The 19067-nt window shown below is 40.3% G+C and overlaps 1 protein-coding gene across 8 annotated transcripts in view; it reads left to right on the forward strand.

Moving 5' to 3' along the window:
- Window positions 1–17193, forward strand: part of AKAP9 (A-kinase anchoring protein 9) — a 118649-nt gene extending 101456 nt beyond the window's left edge. For all 8 annotated transcript variants that reach the window (XM_084897340.1, XM_084897341.1, XM_084897343.1 and 5 more), the window contains 13 exons: window positions 1235–1379; window positions 3321–3540; window positions 4298–4448; window positions 5539–6207; window positions 6608–6816; window positions 7138–7243; window positions 8640–8822; window positions 9795–9995; window positions 11518–11750; window positions 13573–13652; window positions 15300–15429; window positions 15953–16092; window positions 16656–17193. In XM_084897340.1, coding sequence (XP_084753466.1) covers window positions 1235–1379; window positions 3321–3540; window positions 4298–4448; window positions 5539–6207; window positions 6608–6816; window positions 7138–7243; window positions 8640–8822; window positions 9795–9995; window positions 11518–11750; window positions 13573–13652; window positions 15300–15429; window positions 15953–16092; window positions 16656–16690 — 2502 coding nt within the window. In that variant the 3' untranslated portion in view covers window positions 16691–17193. The remainder of the gene's footprint in view (window positions 1–1234; window positions 1380–3320; window positions 3541–4297; window positions 4449–5538; window positions 6208–6607; window positions 6817–7137; window positions 7244–8639; window positions 8823–9794; window positions 9996–11517; window positions 11751–13572; window positions 13653–15299; window positions 15430–15952; window positions 16093–16655) is intronic.
- The last annotated feature ends 1874 nt before the right edge of the window (window positions 17194–19067 follow it).

Here is a 19067-nt window from a genome sequence, read left to right on the forward strand (position 1 = left end):
GTCAACCCATTGGTTTACCAACATATTAAGTGAAAAAGGCAAATTACACCAAGATAAATACAATATGTTGCCAGTTATATAAAGCTTTAAAACATGCAAAACAGTATTGTATATTGTTTAGCTGTGTGTATGTAACATAACTGCAAAGAGTATGAAAATAACAAGACTTACAATTTATTATTTTTGACCAGGTGGTACAGAGAAGGATATATTCAGGGAGTTGTACAGAGGGTCTTTAATTGTAATATAGGAGCTATTTCTTAGGCTATATACATGGTTGTTTATTGTAGTACTAGTGGCCTGATGCACAAAATTCATGCAAGAGCTTGGCCCTCACAGCTGCGGTGGCTTACCTTGCGGGGCTTTCTGGAAGGACATCAGAAGGATGTCCAAAAGGTTGTTTGGCTGCCTGGTCTAATTAGCATATTATGCTTTTATTATTATAGAGTAGGGGCCCAGTGCATGAATTCATGCACCTAGAAAGTAACTGTGGGTAGTGAGGCTGTAATGGGCACTGAGCAGGTCTCAGCCCATCCTCCATGCCCCCACCTGATCCCTCCCACTGCAGCCCCCAGTTCCCTGTCTCCTGGCAGCCCCACTCCTGCCACCACCACTCCCATGCGCTAATGGTGTTGGCCCCGCTCACACTTGCTGATGATGCAGAGCCATTGGGGCTGGTGCCAGCAGCGGGTACAAGTGGCAGCTGCTGCCCTGATCGCCCCTCAGGAGCAGGGGGAGGTGGAGAAGCCCTCAGGGGTGTTTGAGGCTGGCACTGGGTGCTAGCAGGGGGTGCGAGCACCGGGTGGGACAGGAGCAAAGAATTTTCAGTAACCATCAGAAGCTTGCCCCAATGACAGTGAATGGTGCCCCACCTTGGTCTGGTGCCCCCACTCACCTGTTCCACCATCCTGTCACGACCCACCATGTTCCATGCTCTGCCGCCTGCTGCCAATGTTCACCATGTTCCACGCCCATCCTCTGGTGGTCAGCGCACATCATAGCGACCATTTGTTCAGTTGTCCTGCAACTCAACTATTTGCATATTAGGATTTTATATATAGATACCTCGTGTTTTCTTGTGTGTTTGAAGAATTCCAAAATAAATGTAAAGATTAATAGCCAGAAGTAAATCCTAGCATGTGTGTTCCATTCATTCTTCTTCAGAATTCCTGGTTGTTAATTTTATTGTCTTTATAACTCCCTTCACTTGATTTTTCATTTGGCATTGTTGCAGGGTGTTGAATATCAAGCAGCTATGGAGTGCCTCCAGAAAGCAGATAGGAGAAGTTTGTTATCTGAAATTCAGGCACTGCATGCTCAGTTGAATGGTATAAAAATGACTCTGAAAAGAGAAAAAGAGAATGATCAACCAAGCCAAGGTATGCTGTGTGACATACTCATATGATGACACACAGGTGAAAATACTTCCCGTTGTCTCCCTCCTTATTATTCAGGGAATTAAAACACATTCCTTCTTCTTCACATTTTGTTCTCATTCTCATATCAGAGAGATAATCTACATTAATTACCCTAGGAATTAGAGGATTATACAGTTGGTTTTAAGTGCATATATATCTGCTCATATAGTATAACAAATTAAATGAGTATCTGTGGAAACGATCACCCATGTCAAGTATACCAGAAACCCCTTTCCCAAACTCACACTCATCTAGTAACTTAGAGGTAACCTTATCCTGATTTTTTGTTTTTGTTTTACTACCTATTTATATATTCCTAAACCATATAAGTTTAGCTTTTTTTGCTTTTGAACTTTATCACTCTGTAAATACACAACCCCCCCCCCCCCGCCCCCATGCATGAATTTCGTGCACTGGGCCTCTAGTATATAATAAGGAGGTAATATGCAAATTAATCCTCATCCCCTCACAAGATGGCTGCCTATGACCAGGCTGGGGCCGGGGGGGGGGGGGGGGGGGTGGTTAGTGAGGGACGACCAAATGACTGAACAGCAGGCTACGTGGGACAACCAGGCCAGTAGCGGGGGGCAGTAAGAGGTGACCAGGCTCGTTGGGGGGGGGCAGTTAGGGGCAACAAGGCCGGTCGGGGAGGGGGGGGGGAACAGTTGGGGGCAACCTAGCCAGCAGCAGGGGGCAGTTAGGAGTGACCAAGATGGCAGGGGGGGCAGTTAGAGGCGACCAGGCCAGCACACAGAGGCAGTGAAGGGCAATCAGGCCGGCAGCAGGGAGCAGTTAGGGGCAACCAGGCAGGCAGGCTGGTGAGCAATTAGGAGCCAGCGCTCCAGGATTGTGAGAGGGATGTCCAACTGATAATTTAGGCCCTATCCTTGGCATTGGGTCTAAACCGACAGTCGGACATCCCCCGAGGAGTCCTGGATTAGAGAGGGTGCAGGCTGGGCTGAGGAGACCCCAGCCCAGCCTGCACCCTCTCTGAATTTTGTGCACTGGGCCTATAGTAGTCATATCTGTCATTGAAAAGCCAAAGATTGTAAATATTTCAGAGAAAATTGGTATAATAAGATCACAAATTAAATATATCCTTTATATTTAGACATAAAATTAATTGAAGATTATTTTTAGAGAATTGATTAGTATTATTTTACTTAAGTTAAATAGAACACCATTGAAAGCTATATTTTACATACATATATATTTATATATGTAGATCCTGAGCCTCTCTAAGAAATAGTTTTAAAAGCCTGAATTAACATGACTATTTTCTAAATTCAAGTTATTTCTGTCTCTTAATATCAGTAATAGGAATTTTAATATGAAGTGATGAGCTGTAATAAATGTTTTAAGTTAAAAATATTTTTATGGTAGAATAGAGAAATAAAAGAGGAAAGTAAAAATGACCTATAGAATTTCCTAAATCTTAAAATAATGACTGTTAATATCCAGGTAAATATTTCTTCAGACCTTTTCAATGTGTATATGTATATAAAATCACATTTTCCACAAAAATGGGATCCTGATGCATATTTTGAAACTTATTTGTTTATTATACCAAGGGATTTAAATAGTTCAGTTTGTTTTCGTTGTAACAGACATATAGCAAGGGTTTGGTTAGTTTAAAAAAAAAAAATGATTCAAATTGGAGTTTGGACTTCCCACTTCTCTAGTAAAGTTCCTAGGGACTATCTGCAAGGACGGCTGATGTTGTAGTCATAGTTACTGAGTAATTCCTGTAAGTACTTTGTGTGGCAATCAAACTGTTGGGACTAATCTTTTCATTTGCTTTATAGTAATTGCCTAGATTACAAATCAGTTTTTAACAAAATATTTACAAACCAGATATGAGTTGCTAGACCATATTTTAAATGTTAATAATTTTCCTTCTAGAACTCCTGGAACATAACATCCAGCAGAAGCAGTCTCAGATGCTGGAGATGCAGGTTGAGCTCAGCAGTGCGAAAGACAGGGCTGCCGAGCTGCAGGAGCAGCTGAGCTCTGAGAAAATGGTGGTTGCTGAGCTGAAGAGTGAACTTGCACAGACTACACTGGAACTGGAAACAACCCTTAAGGCACAGCATAAGCACCTGAAGGAACTGGAGGCATTCCGGTGAGTCAGGCTTCCTTATAAATCTGTGTTGTGTGAAGAAAGTGAAACTATTTTGTCACAGACATTGCACAGATCTTACAAAAACATAACATTATACACACACGATGTTTAAATACCATGAAATTTTGTTAACAGAATAACTCAGTGGAAAGGAAAACTCCAAATATTTATTAATAATAAACTCATGATTATGTATTGGCATATTCTCTACTGTGGCTTCCATTCTATTTGAGATTTTTTTTATATAAAGTATAATTTTTGCCTTTATTTTATTTATTTGACCAACCAATCTGAAATGGCATTTATGATCTCAATAGAATTCATGGTTCAGCTGACTAATATATGCAAAATGCTTTAAAAGATAATGCTTGTAAAAAGAATGTTCGTTGGTGTAAATACTGGGATACTCTGCTTGCAACGGACACATTCTGAGCGCAGTCTTTATTTTGAACACTGTTTTCACACACACACACAAAAATACATGGTACCTCCCGTGTTTAGTTTTGGTAGAAGATAAGGAAGAATTTTTATTAATATTATTTTGTAATAGTAAATTGTTCTCCATTGTAAATAACTAATAGGTTTACTATTAGAAACTGTTAATTTGGGAAATGAACCACAGTCAACAGTCTTCAATGGTTTCTATTTTCTTACTAACTAGTGTATTATATGCCTCCACTTTTCACTGAAAGCAGTACTCTCTCTTCCTCCCACTATAGAGTAGTTTTATGAAAGTGTATTTGTCTCTCTGATTTAGGTTGGAAGTTAAAGATAAAACAGATGAAGTACATTTGCTTAATGACACATTAGCAAGTGAACAGAAAAAATCCAGAGAGCTCCAGTGGGCTTTGGAAAAAGAGAAAGCCAAACTGGGGCGCAATGAGGAGCGGGATAAAGAAGAACTTGAGGTATTGTTATCTCTGTCTTTAAATATCTATGGAAAATCCACAACTATATATGAAAGAATCTGGAGACTTTTTCTCTTTCTAAAATATCAATTTTGGACTCTCTATAATTTGTTTGCTCTAAACACTATTATAATGGTATCTACACTGTACTAGGAAATGCTAGTAGTGTGATGCTTTTTTTGTTTGCTGCATCCAAGGATGCATACAGACTGTTCTGCAACATGTGTTTTTGAGAATTTGATTAGTGCATACACAATTTGATAAAAAGACAGTCATGTCAGCTTAATGCAAAAAATGGTTTAGGTTCCCATTTTCTCCTAGGGAATGGGAGCAGCGATACTTTCCTGGCAGCAGGATGCCATATTTTAAGAAAATTTAAAATGAGTCCCTTCACTCTGGGCTCTCTCACAGCCTTGCATAGCTCTCTGCTCAAGGCAGGTGGTACTGCATGCAGTGCCCACTTTAATGGGAGCCCCACTGGCTCAGAGCTCTTCTGCCCACATAGCACAGTACTCCACAGTGCTATACTAAATCTCTGTAGTCAGCCTTTCTGCCCTATTACTTTTGAGGGTTATTGTTTAATGTCCACCATGGTAGCCTCCAGGCGTAGCAAGTTCTCTACCTGTCAAAGGCATGTCACCTCCTTGGGTACTATTACTATTTTGTATCATTCAAAATTTGCATAGATTTTGAGTAGTTTGCCCCTAACCCTGATTTTCCCTAATCCCTATTATTTTTAGTAAGTGATATTGGAAAACACAAAGTTTTTCAGGAACTCTTACCACATTTATCAGAAATATTTGTATTTTTAAAGGTTATTGTCATTAGAAGAAAGGTATCCTGCTTCATATTTAAACCAGATTTAGTTAATATTATGGAAGTATTATTTAGCTTAATTATTCTTTGATGAAAATCACCTAGCTGTTCAAATAATTATGCTCTAACCACTGAAAATTTAAGTTAATAAACTGAATAATCAGTGCTATTAATCAGTACTGCCAACTTAATATTAATGAAAGCACAATTGTGCACTTATATAAAGTATTTTTAATAACAATAATAAATTTTTAATATCACTTTCTCCTACAAGGATCTGAAATTTTCACTTGAGGGTCAAAAACAAAGAAATATTCAGCTGAGTCAACTTTTGGAACAACAAAAACAACTACTAAATGAATCACAGCAGGAAATAGAATCACAAAGAGTGCTCCACAATGCCCAGCTGTCAGAAGAACGAGGTCGAAACTTAGAGCTTCAAGTACTTCTGGAATCCGAGAAAGTTCGGATTCGGGAAATGAGCAGTACCCTGGACAGGGAGCGGGAAGTGCTCGCACAGCTGCAGCAGAGCAGTGATGACAGTGGGCAGCCTCGGCCCCTTGTGCCCTCCGAGGACCTCCTTAAAGAGCTGCAGAAACAGTTGGAGGAAAAACACAGTCGCATCGTAGAACTGTTAAATGAGACTGAGAAATACAGACTGGATTCTCTGCAGACAAGACAGCAAATGGAAAAGGATAGGCAGGTTCACAGGAAGACGTTGCAGACAGAGCAGGAGGCCAACACTGAGGGACAGAGGAAAATGCATGAGCTCCAGTCCAAAGTGGAAGATCTTCAGCACCAGCTGGAAGAGAAAAGGCAACAAGTTTATAAGTTAGATCTTGAAGGAAAGCGACTGCAAGGAATCATGCAGGAATTCCAGAAACAAGAACTCGCACGAGAAGAAAAGCGAGAAAGAAGAATTCTGTATCAGAATCTTAATGAGGTATATTGACACTTTGTCTTATAATATTTTAAAAAAGAATATTGCAGCCCTTTGATCATATAATTTTGATATTGGATTATTTAAATAGCTATATACAAATCACTTTAAAACAAAATCTATAGAAATTTCTTTGCAGTATAGATAATACAGCAGATCCTCAAATAATACCATTCCATTCAACTTTGTTTTGTTATAACATTGATGAGATGCCATTGGAACTTAACTCTTATGAATATCAATTAGCCTATGGTAAAGTTGGTTTTGTTATATGTTGTTTCACTTAAAGCCACAGAACCTATCCATGACATTAAGCAAAAGTTTACTGTAAATTGTGTTCCCTTAAGAAAGAATGCTGTTCATTTATAATTATTGCTTTTCCTTTTCTGTCCAAAATTGCTAGCCATCCACATGGAGTTTAACCAATGATCGAACTAGAAATTGGGTTCTTCAACAGAAAATAGAAGGAGAGACAAAGGAATCAAACTATCCTAAACTGATTGCAATGAATGGAGGAGAAACTGGCTATAATCATGAATTAGAAATGATCAAACAAAAGCTTCAACATACGGCTTCAAAACTACAGCATCTAGCCCAGAAAGCCTCCAATCGGTGAGACCTTTCTGCCTGGCCTTTGGAAAGAGCATTCCCAGACAGGCTGCACAGCATCTGCCCCTCACTAGTGGCCAGTCAAGGGTGGAGAGTTGAAATTTTAAAGTGAATGCCAGTTTACATTAGGAGGTGATATTTTCTAACAGAACTCTTACACCTGAAAACAAATATGTTAACACCTTGACCAGGGAGCGAGAACACGTAATGTAAAGGAGAAGCTATCTATGAAGCACAGTGTTGCCCAGTCCATAACATTTGTACTAGTCAGCACCACTAATTGAGATGATGTTTTCACTTTTTGTCCTTTTCTTTTTTTTGAAGACTGCAGTTTGAAACAGCAGATGATGAAGATTTCATTTGGATTCAGGAAAATATTGATGAAATTATTTTACAACTACGAAAATTAACTGGCCATCCAGGCAAAGAGGTATGGCTTAGAAAACTCTGTACAGTATTGAGAGCAAAGGTTTAATGGAAATATGACTCATTTGAAACTGGCACCATATTTTCTCAAGAATTTTACTTTTATCTTTTCATTTATTTTCAATAATAATAATGTTTGCCTCCTCCGCCCAATAAAAGGTAGTGAAAGCTTGAGGGGAAATTAACTTTCATTATCACTGTAGAATAATTATGTTGACCTCTTGTATTATGATAACCACGTTTCCTGAAGATTAGTCTGGGTAGTACTCTCATCACTCCATGAATGTCACTGGGTCTTCACAATTGAGTGATCTGGTGAATCTTTTCAGCCCCTATCTTTCTTGACCTCACTGTCTTTGTGGCATTTGACACTTTTTACCTCTTCCATCTTAAAATCCTCTCTTTCCTTATTTTTGTGCCAGTATTCTCTCGTTCCATTCTTTCATCAGTCACCTTCATGAGTTCCTCTTCCTCCTGTCCGCATTCATTTTTTTTCTCTAACTACAGCTGTGGAAGCTTACTCAGTTATGCAGCCTGAGTTTCTCACTAGGCTTATTTACTGAACAGATACTTACATTGGGCACCTACTCTGTGCCGGTGTTATCCTGGGTTATGGAGATAATAGTAAGTAAATGCTTCCCTTATAGGGCTTATGTTCTGGTGGGCCGCCTTTGTCCTGTGGTCCAGGTTTATATTTTTTGCTAGTTATTAAACATCTCACTTTGGGGAAATGTACTCCATAGTGACACCTTAGGAACCTCACAGACACATTCCAAACTGAGCATCCTTTTCCTTTTCTCTTTCCTGACCCAGCCCCGTTCAGAAAGCTGAACGTTACCATAGACCACCTTCCTTCTCTGTACATGCACATCCCAGCATCCATCCATGCGCCCTTTGTCATCCCCTTCATGCAGGCCTTCAGCCTTTGTCACCTAGACTGCGTCATTAACTTCCTGATGCGCCTGCCTCACACCAGGATCTGTTTTTGCTAATCTAATCTACTTTGCACACTTTTACCCAAGAAACCTTTCTAACATGTAACTTTTGTCTATGGCATGCTCATGCCCAAAGCCTTTCATGGCTCTCCACTGCCTACATTTTTAGTTCTGTTATTCTTAAATGAAGGCAGTCTTTACTCCAGCCTTCCCAAGCAACTGTAGATCCCTAAAACCAACACACTCTTGCTCAAGCCTTTGTGCCTTTACACATGCTGTTCCTTCTGCTTAATATATATCCTTCCCTGTCTTCTTTCCTGCCTGGCAAATTCCAACTTAGCATTTAAGGCTCAACACAAGCACCACTTCTTCGTGAAATTGCTGTTCTCAGTGCCGGTCCACATTTTGTGTGTATTATTTACAAATGTCTGTGCGGTGCAACCTTATGCCATTTTATCTTTCTAGCCTGCCTTAGTGTCCCCAAATACATCTTGTGGCTCATTGACTGAAAGACTACTGAGACAAAATGCTGACCTGACAGGACATATCAGCCAGCTGACCGAAGAGAAGAATGATTTAAGGAACCTGGTTATGAAGCTGGAAGAGCAGATCCGATGGTATCAGCAGACAGGAGCTGGCAGAGATTATGTACGTCTGTTTCTTCATGGCCACGTGTTAGAAGTAGTGCAGAGTGACAGTTTCTGCTACCTAGTTTCAGTTTTTACCCCTGATAATGTAGAAATATTAAGTATCTGATTCTTAGTAGAATCTTCGGAAATTTTTATAGGGGTGATAGTAATAATAATAGCTGTTATTTATTGGTAGCCTTCTCTTTGCCAGATTTGGGGTTTTATACATTCAGAACCTCTGTTTCTACGCCCAGCCTTAATGTGAGAAAACTGAAGTCAGTGTAGTCAAGCCAAGGTCAACTTAACCACAAAGCCAGATACTGTGGAGCAGCAGCAGACACCTGTTAAAGAAATGTTCAAATTTGAATTCTGCCCTTGTCAGTTATATATCAGTTATTATGTTCATAACGCAAGTGGAAAATGTCACTTATTTCAGTTCTGTGAATTTATTTATTTATTTTTTTTTTTTTTTCATTTAAAACTGCAAAATAAATTGTTAGCTCTGTCTTTATGCAACATAAAGATAGGGAAGACCTCTAAGGCAGTTGTGCAGTCAAATACACAATAACACATCTGCACAGCTTCTGTAGGGCTCCACTTCCTGTGCATGTGCTGTGTGGCTTTTCCCCGTTTCTCCGGTGTACTATTTTAGGCTCAAACTCAGCATTTGGACCCAGATGGTCCATCTATTAAGTCTCTAAACATTTTTAGTTACAAAGTTCTGCTAAATCTAAACACCTTTTCTGGAGCTAGACTCTCATAAGGCTTTTCAGTTATAAAGTTAATCTGCTCAGCAAACGACCATGTATTATACTTAAAACTACTGTATACTCTTTAGTGACAGTTGAGATCGGCTTTTAATGTTCCTGTTTGAGGTTGAAAAGTTGAGAATTCTCTATCTCCCACAGCAACACCTTTAATATGTTTAAATCAGGATTTTCTTTAGAAACTTATTCTTAAAAATCAAGTAAGTAGGCTCTGGTCTCTGAAGTCTTCTAGGTTTTCATTCAGTGGTGGTGCCAACATTGAAGCCATCATTGCTTCTGAAAAAGAAGTCTGGAACAGAGAAAAGTTGGCTCTTCAAAAATCCTTGAAGAGGGCCGAAGCCGAAGTATACAAACTGAAAGCTGAACTGAGAAATGAAGCTTTACTCCACAGTCTGAGCCCTGACCCTGAACATGCCGCTCTAAAGGTCGGACACCTTCCATCTGAACGCACCAGCGCTGGTTCTCTGCTTTTGCTTGTTCATCTCTGATCACCCTTCATTCTGCAGACTGAAATTTAGGTGGCACTCAGGCTGTGTCTCTCAGTCTCTCTATTCAGTTTTTGCCATGAGCGCAGGTGTCTTAGCTGGTCACAAAAACTTTGTGGTGAGGCACGCCCAGGTCTGGACCAGTTAGGCTTTATTAATGGTCACAGCTGGCAGCACCTGAGCTTGTGGTCCTCCTTCCTACAACCTCATCCTTAGTAGACCAACAGAAAAATATCATTTAACTCCCAACAAAAACCCTGCCACTGTCAATATAGATCATCATCCTCTCTAATAAAGGGGGAATATGCTAATTGACCTTCACACCGTTACCAGGATGGTGGCAGTGCCCACAGCCAATAAGGAGGGAATATGCTAATTGCCTGTCACATTCTCAAAGATGGCGGCACCCACAGCCACAAGATGGTGGCACCCAGTCCCCTCAGCCCCATCTGGGTGGCAGACGGGCCTGGCTGCTCTGTGCACCTGCCTCCAGAGTCCCCCCCAGTCTCCCCAGCCACCCAGGGCTGCCCAAGGCTCAGGTAACCAGGGCCAGCCAAGGCTTGTGCTGCCAGCAGTGGCAGCAGCAGAGGTGTGATGGGAGCTTAGCCTTCCCCTGATCGCCTGAGGACTCCCAGACTGTGAGAGGGGGCAGGCTGACTAAGGGACCCCCCCTTCAGTGCATGAATTTTCATGCACTGGGCCTCTAGTGCTCTATAAGATGGTAAGCCTTCTGAATAGCCTCTCTACTGACTATTAATGAATATTGTTGTAAAACTACTTTAATCAGTCAACTTAAAATACAAAACAAAAAGAAAGAAAAGTATTTGGAATGGTTATTCCAACTATGGAATGAACATGAATTTATGACTCTTCAAGGGATGGCAAATGTTAATGAAAAAGTTAAATAGATTAGTGACCATAATAATAAAATAGCTTTGTACAGTTAAATGTAAAAACTCAAACGATAATTGAATGACAAAAATTTTTGCAATAAATGTGGTGAATAGGAGCTAATATCCAAAATAAAAAGCATAAACTTTAAGGTTAATATTCAGATTCCGCTGAAGTGTAAAGTTAGGGTCCCTTATTTTTACTTTCAACTTCACTGATAGAGAACAGTGATAAAGTACCTGCCAATCTACTACCACTAGTTCTTTAATTTTTAAAAAAATATGTTTTTATTGATTTTATAGAGGGAGAGAGAAAGAGAATCATCAAGGGAGAATCATTGATCAGCTGTCTCCTGCATGCCCCCTACTGGGGATTGAGCTCGCAACCCCGGGCATGTGCCCGGACCCTTCAGTCTGTAGGCTGATGCTCTACCCACTGAGCAAAACTGGCTGGTGCCCACTAGTTTTGGTTTTGTTTGGTCTTTTAATAAAATATAGGTCATCTTGCCCTAGAGAACAATTTGAATAACTTCTTAATAATGTCTTTATATTTTTCCCTTCTTTAAATGTAGAGAATTTATGGTAAATACCTGAGAGCAGAAAGTTTTCGGAAAGCTCTCATTTATCAGAAGAAATACCTGCTGCTGTTGCTGGGCGGCTTCCAGGAGTGTGAAGAGGCCACGCTGGCTCTGCTTGCCCGGATGGGCGGGCAGCCGGCCTGCACGGACCTGGAGGTGATCACCAACCGTCCGAAGGGCTTCACCAGGTTTCGGTCAGCTGTCAGAGTGTCCATGGCAATTTCGAGGTGAAGTACTTGAAAACAAATCCATTTCAATAGACTCTCTAAAGGGATTGTTATTTTTAATCTCTCTTTTCTCTGCCTGCATGCTCCGTATAGTCATGTGGTATGAGACATGTCCTAAAACATGCCTGCCTTTTTCTCAGTTTCCATCTTTTAGCAGGGGTACCTTACGTTGTCCTCTCGAGACCCTGGGGAAAGGGCCCTTTCCAGATGCAGGCAGCTGGTGACTCAGAGCTGGCACATCCGATCTAGACTGTCTTTTTTTTTTTTTTTTTTCTAAATCTGAATAAATCCTTGAACTCTTTCCGACATATAAATAAATGGTGGAAGAGGGGTTGGAAAAATTACTTAGGCTGTGACATATACTCATACATACTCTTGGGGCCCAGCTACAGAAAGCCCTAACTCTGCATTCAGGCTACTGCCCTCGTCCCTCTCTCTAGCAGTTCCATACTAGGGTCACCAGTACTTGTTCTGTGTCCGATTGGAGTGGAGTTAGGACCTGAGTGGTGTATACACAGGCCCTTTTACTTCTGGAGAAGCCAGACAGAACAAAAGGAATTTGGTTTTCAAAGTGTCCCTATCTGATCACATCTGATGCATCTCCAGTGGTACAGCCCTATATATATATAATATATATATATTTTTTAAATCTATATCTTTTTTTGAAAAATATGACTTAGAATTTTTTTATTTTATTAAGGTATTACATATGTGTGACTTAGAATTTTTTAACTAGAAGCTGTCTGAGATCACATAGCCCAGAATGTCATTTCACAGATGAGGAAACTGAGACAGGGAGATGTTGCAAAGCCAATAGTAATAGAGTTTGGATAACTAGCCAGGACTCCCAAGTCTCATCCATATTGATTCTCTAAAGAGAGCTCACATTTGACCTATTGATGTCTCAATTCTCCCTGCGGCTGCTACTCCACATTGTAGACATGTGGTTCCAGTTCTCTCCATCACTTTGTGCACCTTGTACAGAGTTAAGTGCTGGGAGAGGCCCTGAGGAGAAGTCCTAATCCCTGCCTCCATTCCCAGAGACAGCTCACGTCCTAGCGGGGAAGACCAACATGCCGGTACATTAGAATACGCTAAATGAGCGGTCTCAGGAGCTAACCATTAATTTTTATTAGAATTGGGGAAGTCTCCTTGAAAACCACCTGCCACTGGACTTCATTCTACCTCCCTCTTTTTGTTTTCCTCTTATATGTTCATTGTGTTTTGACATTCCTAAAACTGAGCCTTGAAACTGATTGGAATTATGAAATCAGAACTGGTGCTTCAGAAAGCTGGTCAGGCCAGGGCGAGGCAGGCAGCAACTTGCTGCAGCTGGTTCTTGACACTTCTGCCCTGATCCTGGAAAGGCGGCAACTCCTGTCATCGCTGAACAAGGCCTCCTCCTCCAGCTTTCCCAGCTCAGCTCACGCCCTGACACCTTAAGGGTCTATTCCATCTGCCCTTTTAGTCTCCATTCTTTTCTCCCTTTTTATTACTTCTCGCCCTTTCTTTGCCCATCCACTTTTCTCTTTTCAACTTTTGCTCTCCATCTCTTGTGCCCCTCTGACCCCTAAAGCCAGACCTGATGTGGTCCTCACCAGAGACCTTTGGTGCCTCTGGGGAAGCCCTGTCCTTCTGCTCCAGTTCATTTTGCCACAGGCACAGGGGGGCATTTGCATCATTTTAGGTTAGGCAACCATGTGATTTTGAAATTTGTTCTGCATTCATCTTTAAATGTGTGACTTGATTTTTGTGCAAAGTGTATATTTATACTCTCTACATTATAGATAGTCTGTGAAATTTTTTCTGGGATCTTTTCTAGAATGAAATTTTTGGTTCGACGGTGGCATCGAGTCACAAGTTCTGGTTCCATCAATATTAACAGGGATGGACTGAATCCAGGTGAAGTCAAAATAGAATTTTTTTCTCCTGTTTATGATTGTCTAAAATTACTGCATGTGTAATACCTTCCAAATAATGTTGTTCAAAGACGGAGAGAGCCCTTATAACTCAGAGCTGGGGACCTTGTATTTTAAAGAATGGTAATGGCTGGTTTTTGTGGAATACTTGTTCTGCACAAGGCCCTGCTTTTGCTGTGTAGTCTCACTATCCTGTGATGTGGGTGCAGTTACTACCATGTTTCCCGAAAATAAGACCTACTTACAGATTTCCTTCTGAGTGAAATATAAGGCATCCCCTCAAAAATAAGGCCCCCCCAGGCTAAACATGAGAGATTTGGTCCACTGATTCTGAAAGAAATGGAGTCACAAGAAATTCACCAGGAAATTCAGGAATTGGATTGCTTTGATGATGTTCCAGAAGATGATTACATGATTGTCATTGAATAAATGAGTAAATTCTTGATACTGTAGGATTCACAGTTTGTCTGGTTTGTGTTGACAACTACCATACTACCGTACCGTATATGGGTAATAACTTTCCTTTATTTTCATTTAACAATAAATGTGTACCATATTCTTCTTCATGGAAAAATAAGACATCCCCTGAAAATAAGACCTAGCGCATCTTTGGGAGCAAAAATTAATATAAGACACTGTCTTATTTTCGGGGAAACAGGGTATTATCACCTTCCAGATGGAAAACTGGGGCATGAAAAGCAAGGTCATTTGTCCCAAGTTACCCAGGAACGAACATCGAACCCGGACAGTTTGGCTCCAGAACCCATGCTCCTTACCACTGCATTTAAGGCTCTGGTTCAAGATTGGATTGCTTAAAAAAAAAAAAAAAAAAAAGGCGGGTTGCTCTTCTCAGCCATATGGACAAGTTTATGGAGTGAAGTTTTTACAATTTAGCAATATTCAAAAAGGTTTCTGAGTTTACTGATAGGTTATATAGTAATGATTGATAGTTGAAGTTACTTCTCTCTACACCTAGAAGGGGAAACAAACATCAGGGCTCAACATTTCAGGCATAAGGTGAGGCGTGCACGAAGTTACAGACACACAGCAGGACTCTGCTATGTATTGCTATTAAGCCACCTGGACATTTTCTCCCAGTAGCTAAGCATGAGCACCAGAGAAAGAGGAAATATATTTAGTATCCTAAGTCAAGTGTTTTTGAAATATGAATCTAAGCTTATATCGAAACAGCTGAAATTTGTATCATAGTGAGTTCTGTGTTAGTAAATCTTGATTTCAACTTTTTATAATAAAATCACAAGAATGGCTTGACTACATTAGTCTAATATTTTTTTACCCACAACCTCTTTTCCCCCTAAACCATACATACTCAGGCACCCTTTACCTCACTCTAATTAATACTAAGTTTTTTAAAAAGAAAATATTTCAATTAAATCATTTATTTTCTCTGAGCTATCGTTCTGGATTAGCAGAATTGCTCGTATTGAAAGGTAAACAAAGTAACATTTCCACTGCTGTTTCTCTCCTACAGCAAGAACAATTGAAAATAACTATAAATAGGAGATAGTGTAGTACAGTATAGTAATCTTCTGAGTATTCATCCGTGTTGTAGAAACTTTTCAAGAGCTTGGCATTTCTTTTGAACAAGGTATGTCTGGGATTGCTTTAGGTGCTGAAAAGACTGACCTGTTTTATCATTCTCCTGGTGGACTGGAGCTGTACGGAGAGCCGAGACACACTACATACCGCTCAAGAGCAGATCTGGACTATCCTAGGTCTCCTCTTCCATTTCAAAATAGGTAAGAATTTGATAAAACTTGCCTAGAGTAGTTAAATATACTGACAGAAAAAGGAAAGTGTTAGGGCTTTGACTTATTTGCAGTGAAAAAGCTAAATGTATCTACAGGAATATATGATTTGTATAATCAAATTGTAACTGGTTTCCAAAGGTATAGGAAACATCTGATCAAGTGTTATTTAGTAAATGCTGTGAATTAGGCATTGGGAAACGAATTGACTAAAATTGATAGTCTATGGACACTATGAAGAAACCTCTCCAGGCTGCGAGTCAGATAAAATTAGATAATATACTCCATTTATTGAGGACCTTGTGACAGGCAGTATACTGTACATTATTGTGATGACCTCACAGCTGCTGCTTTACATTTATTGAGGCATTTTTTCACTTTACAACACAAATGCAGAAGATACAGATCAGGCCATGTACAAGTGGTCTGCCTTTTGAGAGACGGTGGAGGCTGGTGGGGAAGTGACCTTGTTTCTGGATAATTTGGGTTCATGTTTATATTTTGGATCTCATAGGTACCCAGGCCCTCCAGCCGATTTAAATCCTGCTTCCTTAGCATGTTCTCAGCTTCAGAATTATGACCCTGACAGAGCCCTGACAGATTACATCACCCGGCTGGAGGCACTGCAAAGGCGCCTTGGAACTGTACAGTCAGGTACTCGCAACTTAGCTGCAAATTGGCAGCACCGCGCTAGCCAGTGGGCTCAATGGTTAAGAGTGTCAGCCGGCACATTGAAGGGTCCTGGGTTGCAGGTTCTCTCCCTGGCCCTGGTTGGGGTGAGTGGGGGGGACAACCTATTGATAAGTCTCTCATATCGATGTTTCTCTCTCTCTGTCTCTGTCTCTGTCTCTGTCTCTCTCTCTCTGGGTGGGGAGATAAGAGGAGCAAGCAAGGACTAGAAGCATTTAATGCAGCCATTATTCATAGGAGGATCTTGTGCTTTTATGTTTGATTCATAAAACCTATCCCTTTAAAAAGACTATAAAAATGACCTTTTATTTCTCTCTGCTCAAAAACACAGAGCCTGCCATAGTGACTTTTAAATATATATTTAAAATCTCTTAAAATCTCTTCAAATATGAAGAACTTTTTAAGACTATAAAAAGCATTATTTTTAAATGGAGGGTAATTGTAATCTGCCCTTCATGAGCTATTTAGTATGGTACAGAGAGCAATCTAATTGGAAATCCTTTACATATTCTGGTTTCCTCTTCTAGGTTCCGCTCATTTTCATGCTGGCATGAGAAGATAATCCTTTGAAACATCATGATTTTAAGCAAACTCCCTTTTGTAAACCAATGGCTCTTTTGTGCTTTTGTATTGCGGATATTCAGTGGGACCAACACGAACACAGCTTATGATTGTACACGAAGCCCAGCCAGTACATGAAAGCAAACTGGAATTTGTACATATAAGCATTGTGTATGTATTCATGCACAATAATCGTTCAATTACATGTGTATTTGTGGAATGCTAATTTAAATGGTTAAATTATAAACCTGGTGTATTTATCAAATGGGTGAAAAGATTAAACTTTTGCATATTATGACACTGCTGAATGTGTAGCTTGAGGTGTCCTGCACTTTTCTTACAAGGCTACTGAAGTTACCTGTTTCTGCCTAATATATTTGCTACTGGTGATGATGACAGATATCACTTGTAGAGACCTATTTTTGTATAATGGTAGAAGTTTTGAATTTTATGGGGTATTTTGTCAAGTACTGAAATAAAAATGACTTCACCATTTTAACCACACTGTATTTGAACCCTCTTCATTTGTAACTAAGCCATAGTTCTTGGTGCATGTCTTAGTCCATTCCAGCTGCTCTAACAAAATGCCATAGACTGGGTGTCCGATAAACAGAAATTTGTTTTTCAGTTCTGGAGTCTGGGAAGTCCATGATCAAGATACCAACAGATGTGGTTACTAGTGGGGCCTGCTTCCTCATTCATAGACTGCTATCTTCTTGCTGTCTCCTCATATGGCAGAAGGGACAAGGGAGCTCTCTGAGATCTTTTATAAACGAGAGCAAATAAAAATACCAATATAGCTTTTAAAAATACCAATGTAGCTGTCCATGAGAGATCCTCCGTGATATAATCACCCCACAGATTGTTTCAACAATAAATTTGGGGTGGAGGGAGACACATTCATTCTGCAGCAGTGCATATCACCTCATTACTTACTAGAAATATGTAGGACTTGAGAGATTCAGAAAGTTGTCCTAATCTTATAGATATTATTGGGGGTTTTCTCTCCATTGAGGAGGAATTTTGCATGGTTTTTTTTTCAACTTTACATCTATATATAATACTAGAGGCCCAGTGCACGAAAGTGGAGCATGGGTGCAGTCCCTGGTGGTGAGGGTCTGGTGTGGAAGGGCAGGTCCCAGCTGACCTCTGGGCCCTGGGCAGCACCTGGGGCCCTGCGCACCACCCTCTGCCTGAGTCATCGCCGCCCCCCAGTTCCCTCAGCTTCTGGGAGCCGGGAGGCAGCCCTGCCCCCCATCACCACAGCTGGTCGCAGTCTGCTGGGCAATAGTTGGGGGCCATCAGGCCCCGCTCACACCTGCCTTGGCCTGGCGCTGCCTGCTCACCTGCTCCACCATCCCGCTGCAGTCGCACTCTCATCAGGGCTTCTCAGGGCCGCCCGCCATGTTCTGCGCCACCCCAATGTGGTCAATGCACATCATAGTGAGCAGTCTAACTCCAGGTGGAGGGGGCAATTTGCATATTAGGCTTTTATTATATGGTGTTTTTTTAATATTGTATGATTTTTTAAAAGCTATATTGGTATTTTTCTCTATTATTTGCTCTATTAATTTTATTGTTACTTGTGGTCAGAGGTGTGCCCTCACAAAGTCATGTCTGCTGAGATGATGCAGGACTCATTTAATTCAAATAATCTTAAAATTTATTAACCACAAATAGAATGAAACTGTTTCTGCTAAGCCAAATCCATAATAGGAATCTCTCAGAGATATAAAAAATGTTTTCTTAAGAGTCCCCCCTGATAACATGGCAACTCACTAAAAACAACAAGAATTAGTAGTATTTGATGCTTATAACCAGATTTTTGTTTTACTACTGGTATTCTAGGATTTATACCAATACAAACAAGATATGGAAACAAATTATACATTCTTAAAAATTTTCACAGTACCTGAATTGTTCCTATTAGCAGCTGGGTTCTGATAAGAGTTATAGAAATAACAAGTGTATTCTAAAGCAGATATCCGAAGGTAAGGACTCTGGGTAAAACATTTCATAGCTTGCCATTCAAGGCTGCTTTGCTCTGAGAAAGGAGCAGATGGACAAGTGCTCTGATCATTCTATTCACTCCCACTGACCATCAGCCCTCTATGACCATAGGCCTCTGCCATCAACTTGTTAATGCTTACCAACACTTAGTCTATGATTAAAAACTAATTAGGGTCTAAAATAAACTATAAAGAAAACCAATTTTACAGAAGTAGTCAAACTTTTTTAAATGTGTGACATAACATGTAAGTTTAAAGATGTAAGATCTAGCAGATCTAACAACTACCATAATTTCATAGTAGTGATGAGAGTAAAAGAACTTTAAGATCTACAACAACTATAATATATGAAAATAACGGATTTCTGTT

The sequence above is a fragment of the Pipistrellus hanaki genome (assembly GCF_964339955.1).
Source record: "Pipistrellus hanaki genome assembly, chromosome: 10".
In the NCBI taxonomy this organism is placed as follows: Eukaryota; Metazoa; Chordata; class Mammalia; order Chiroptera; family Vespertilionidae; genus Pipistrellus; species Pipistrellus hanaki.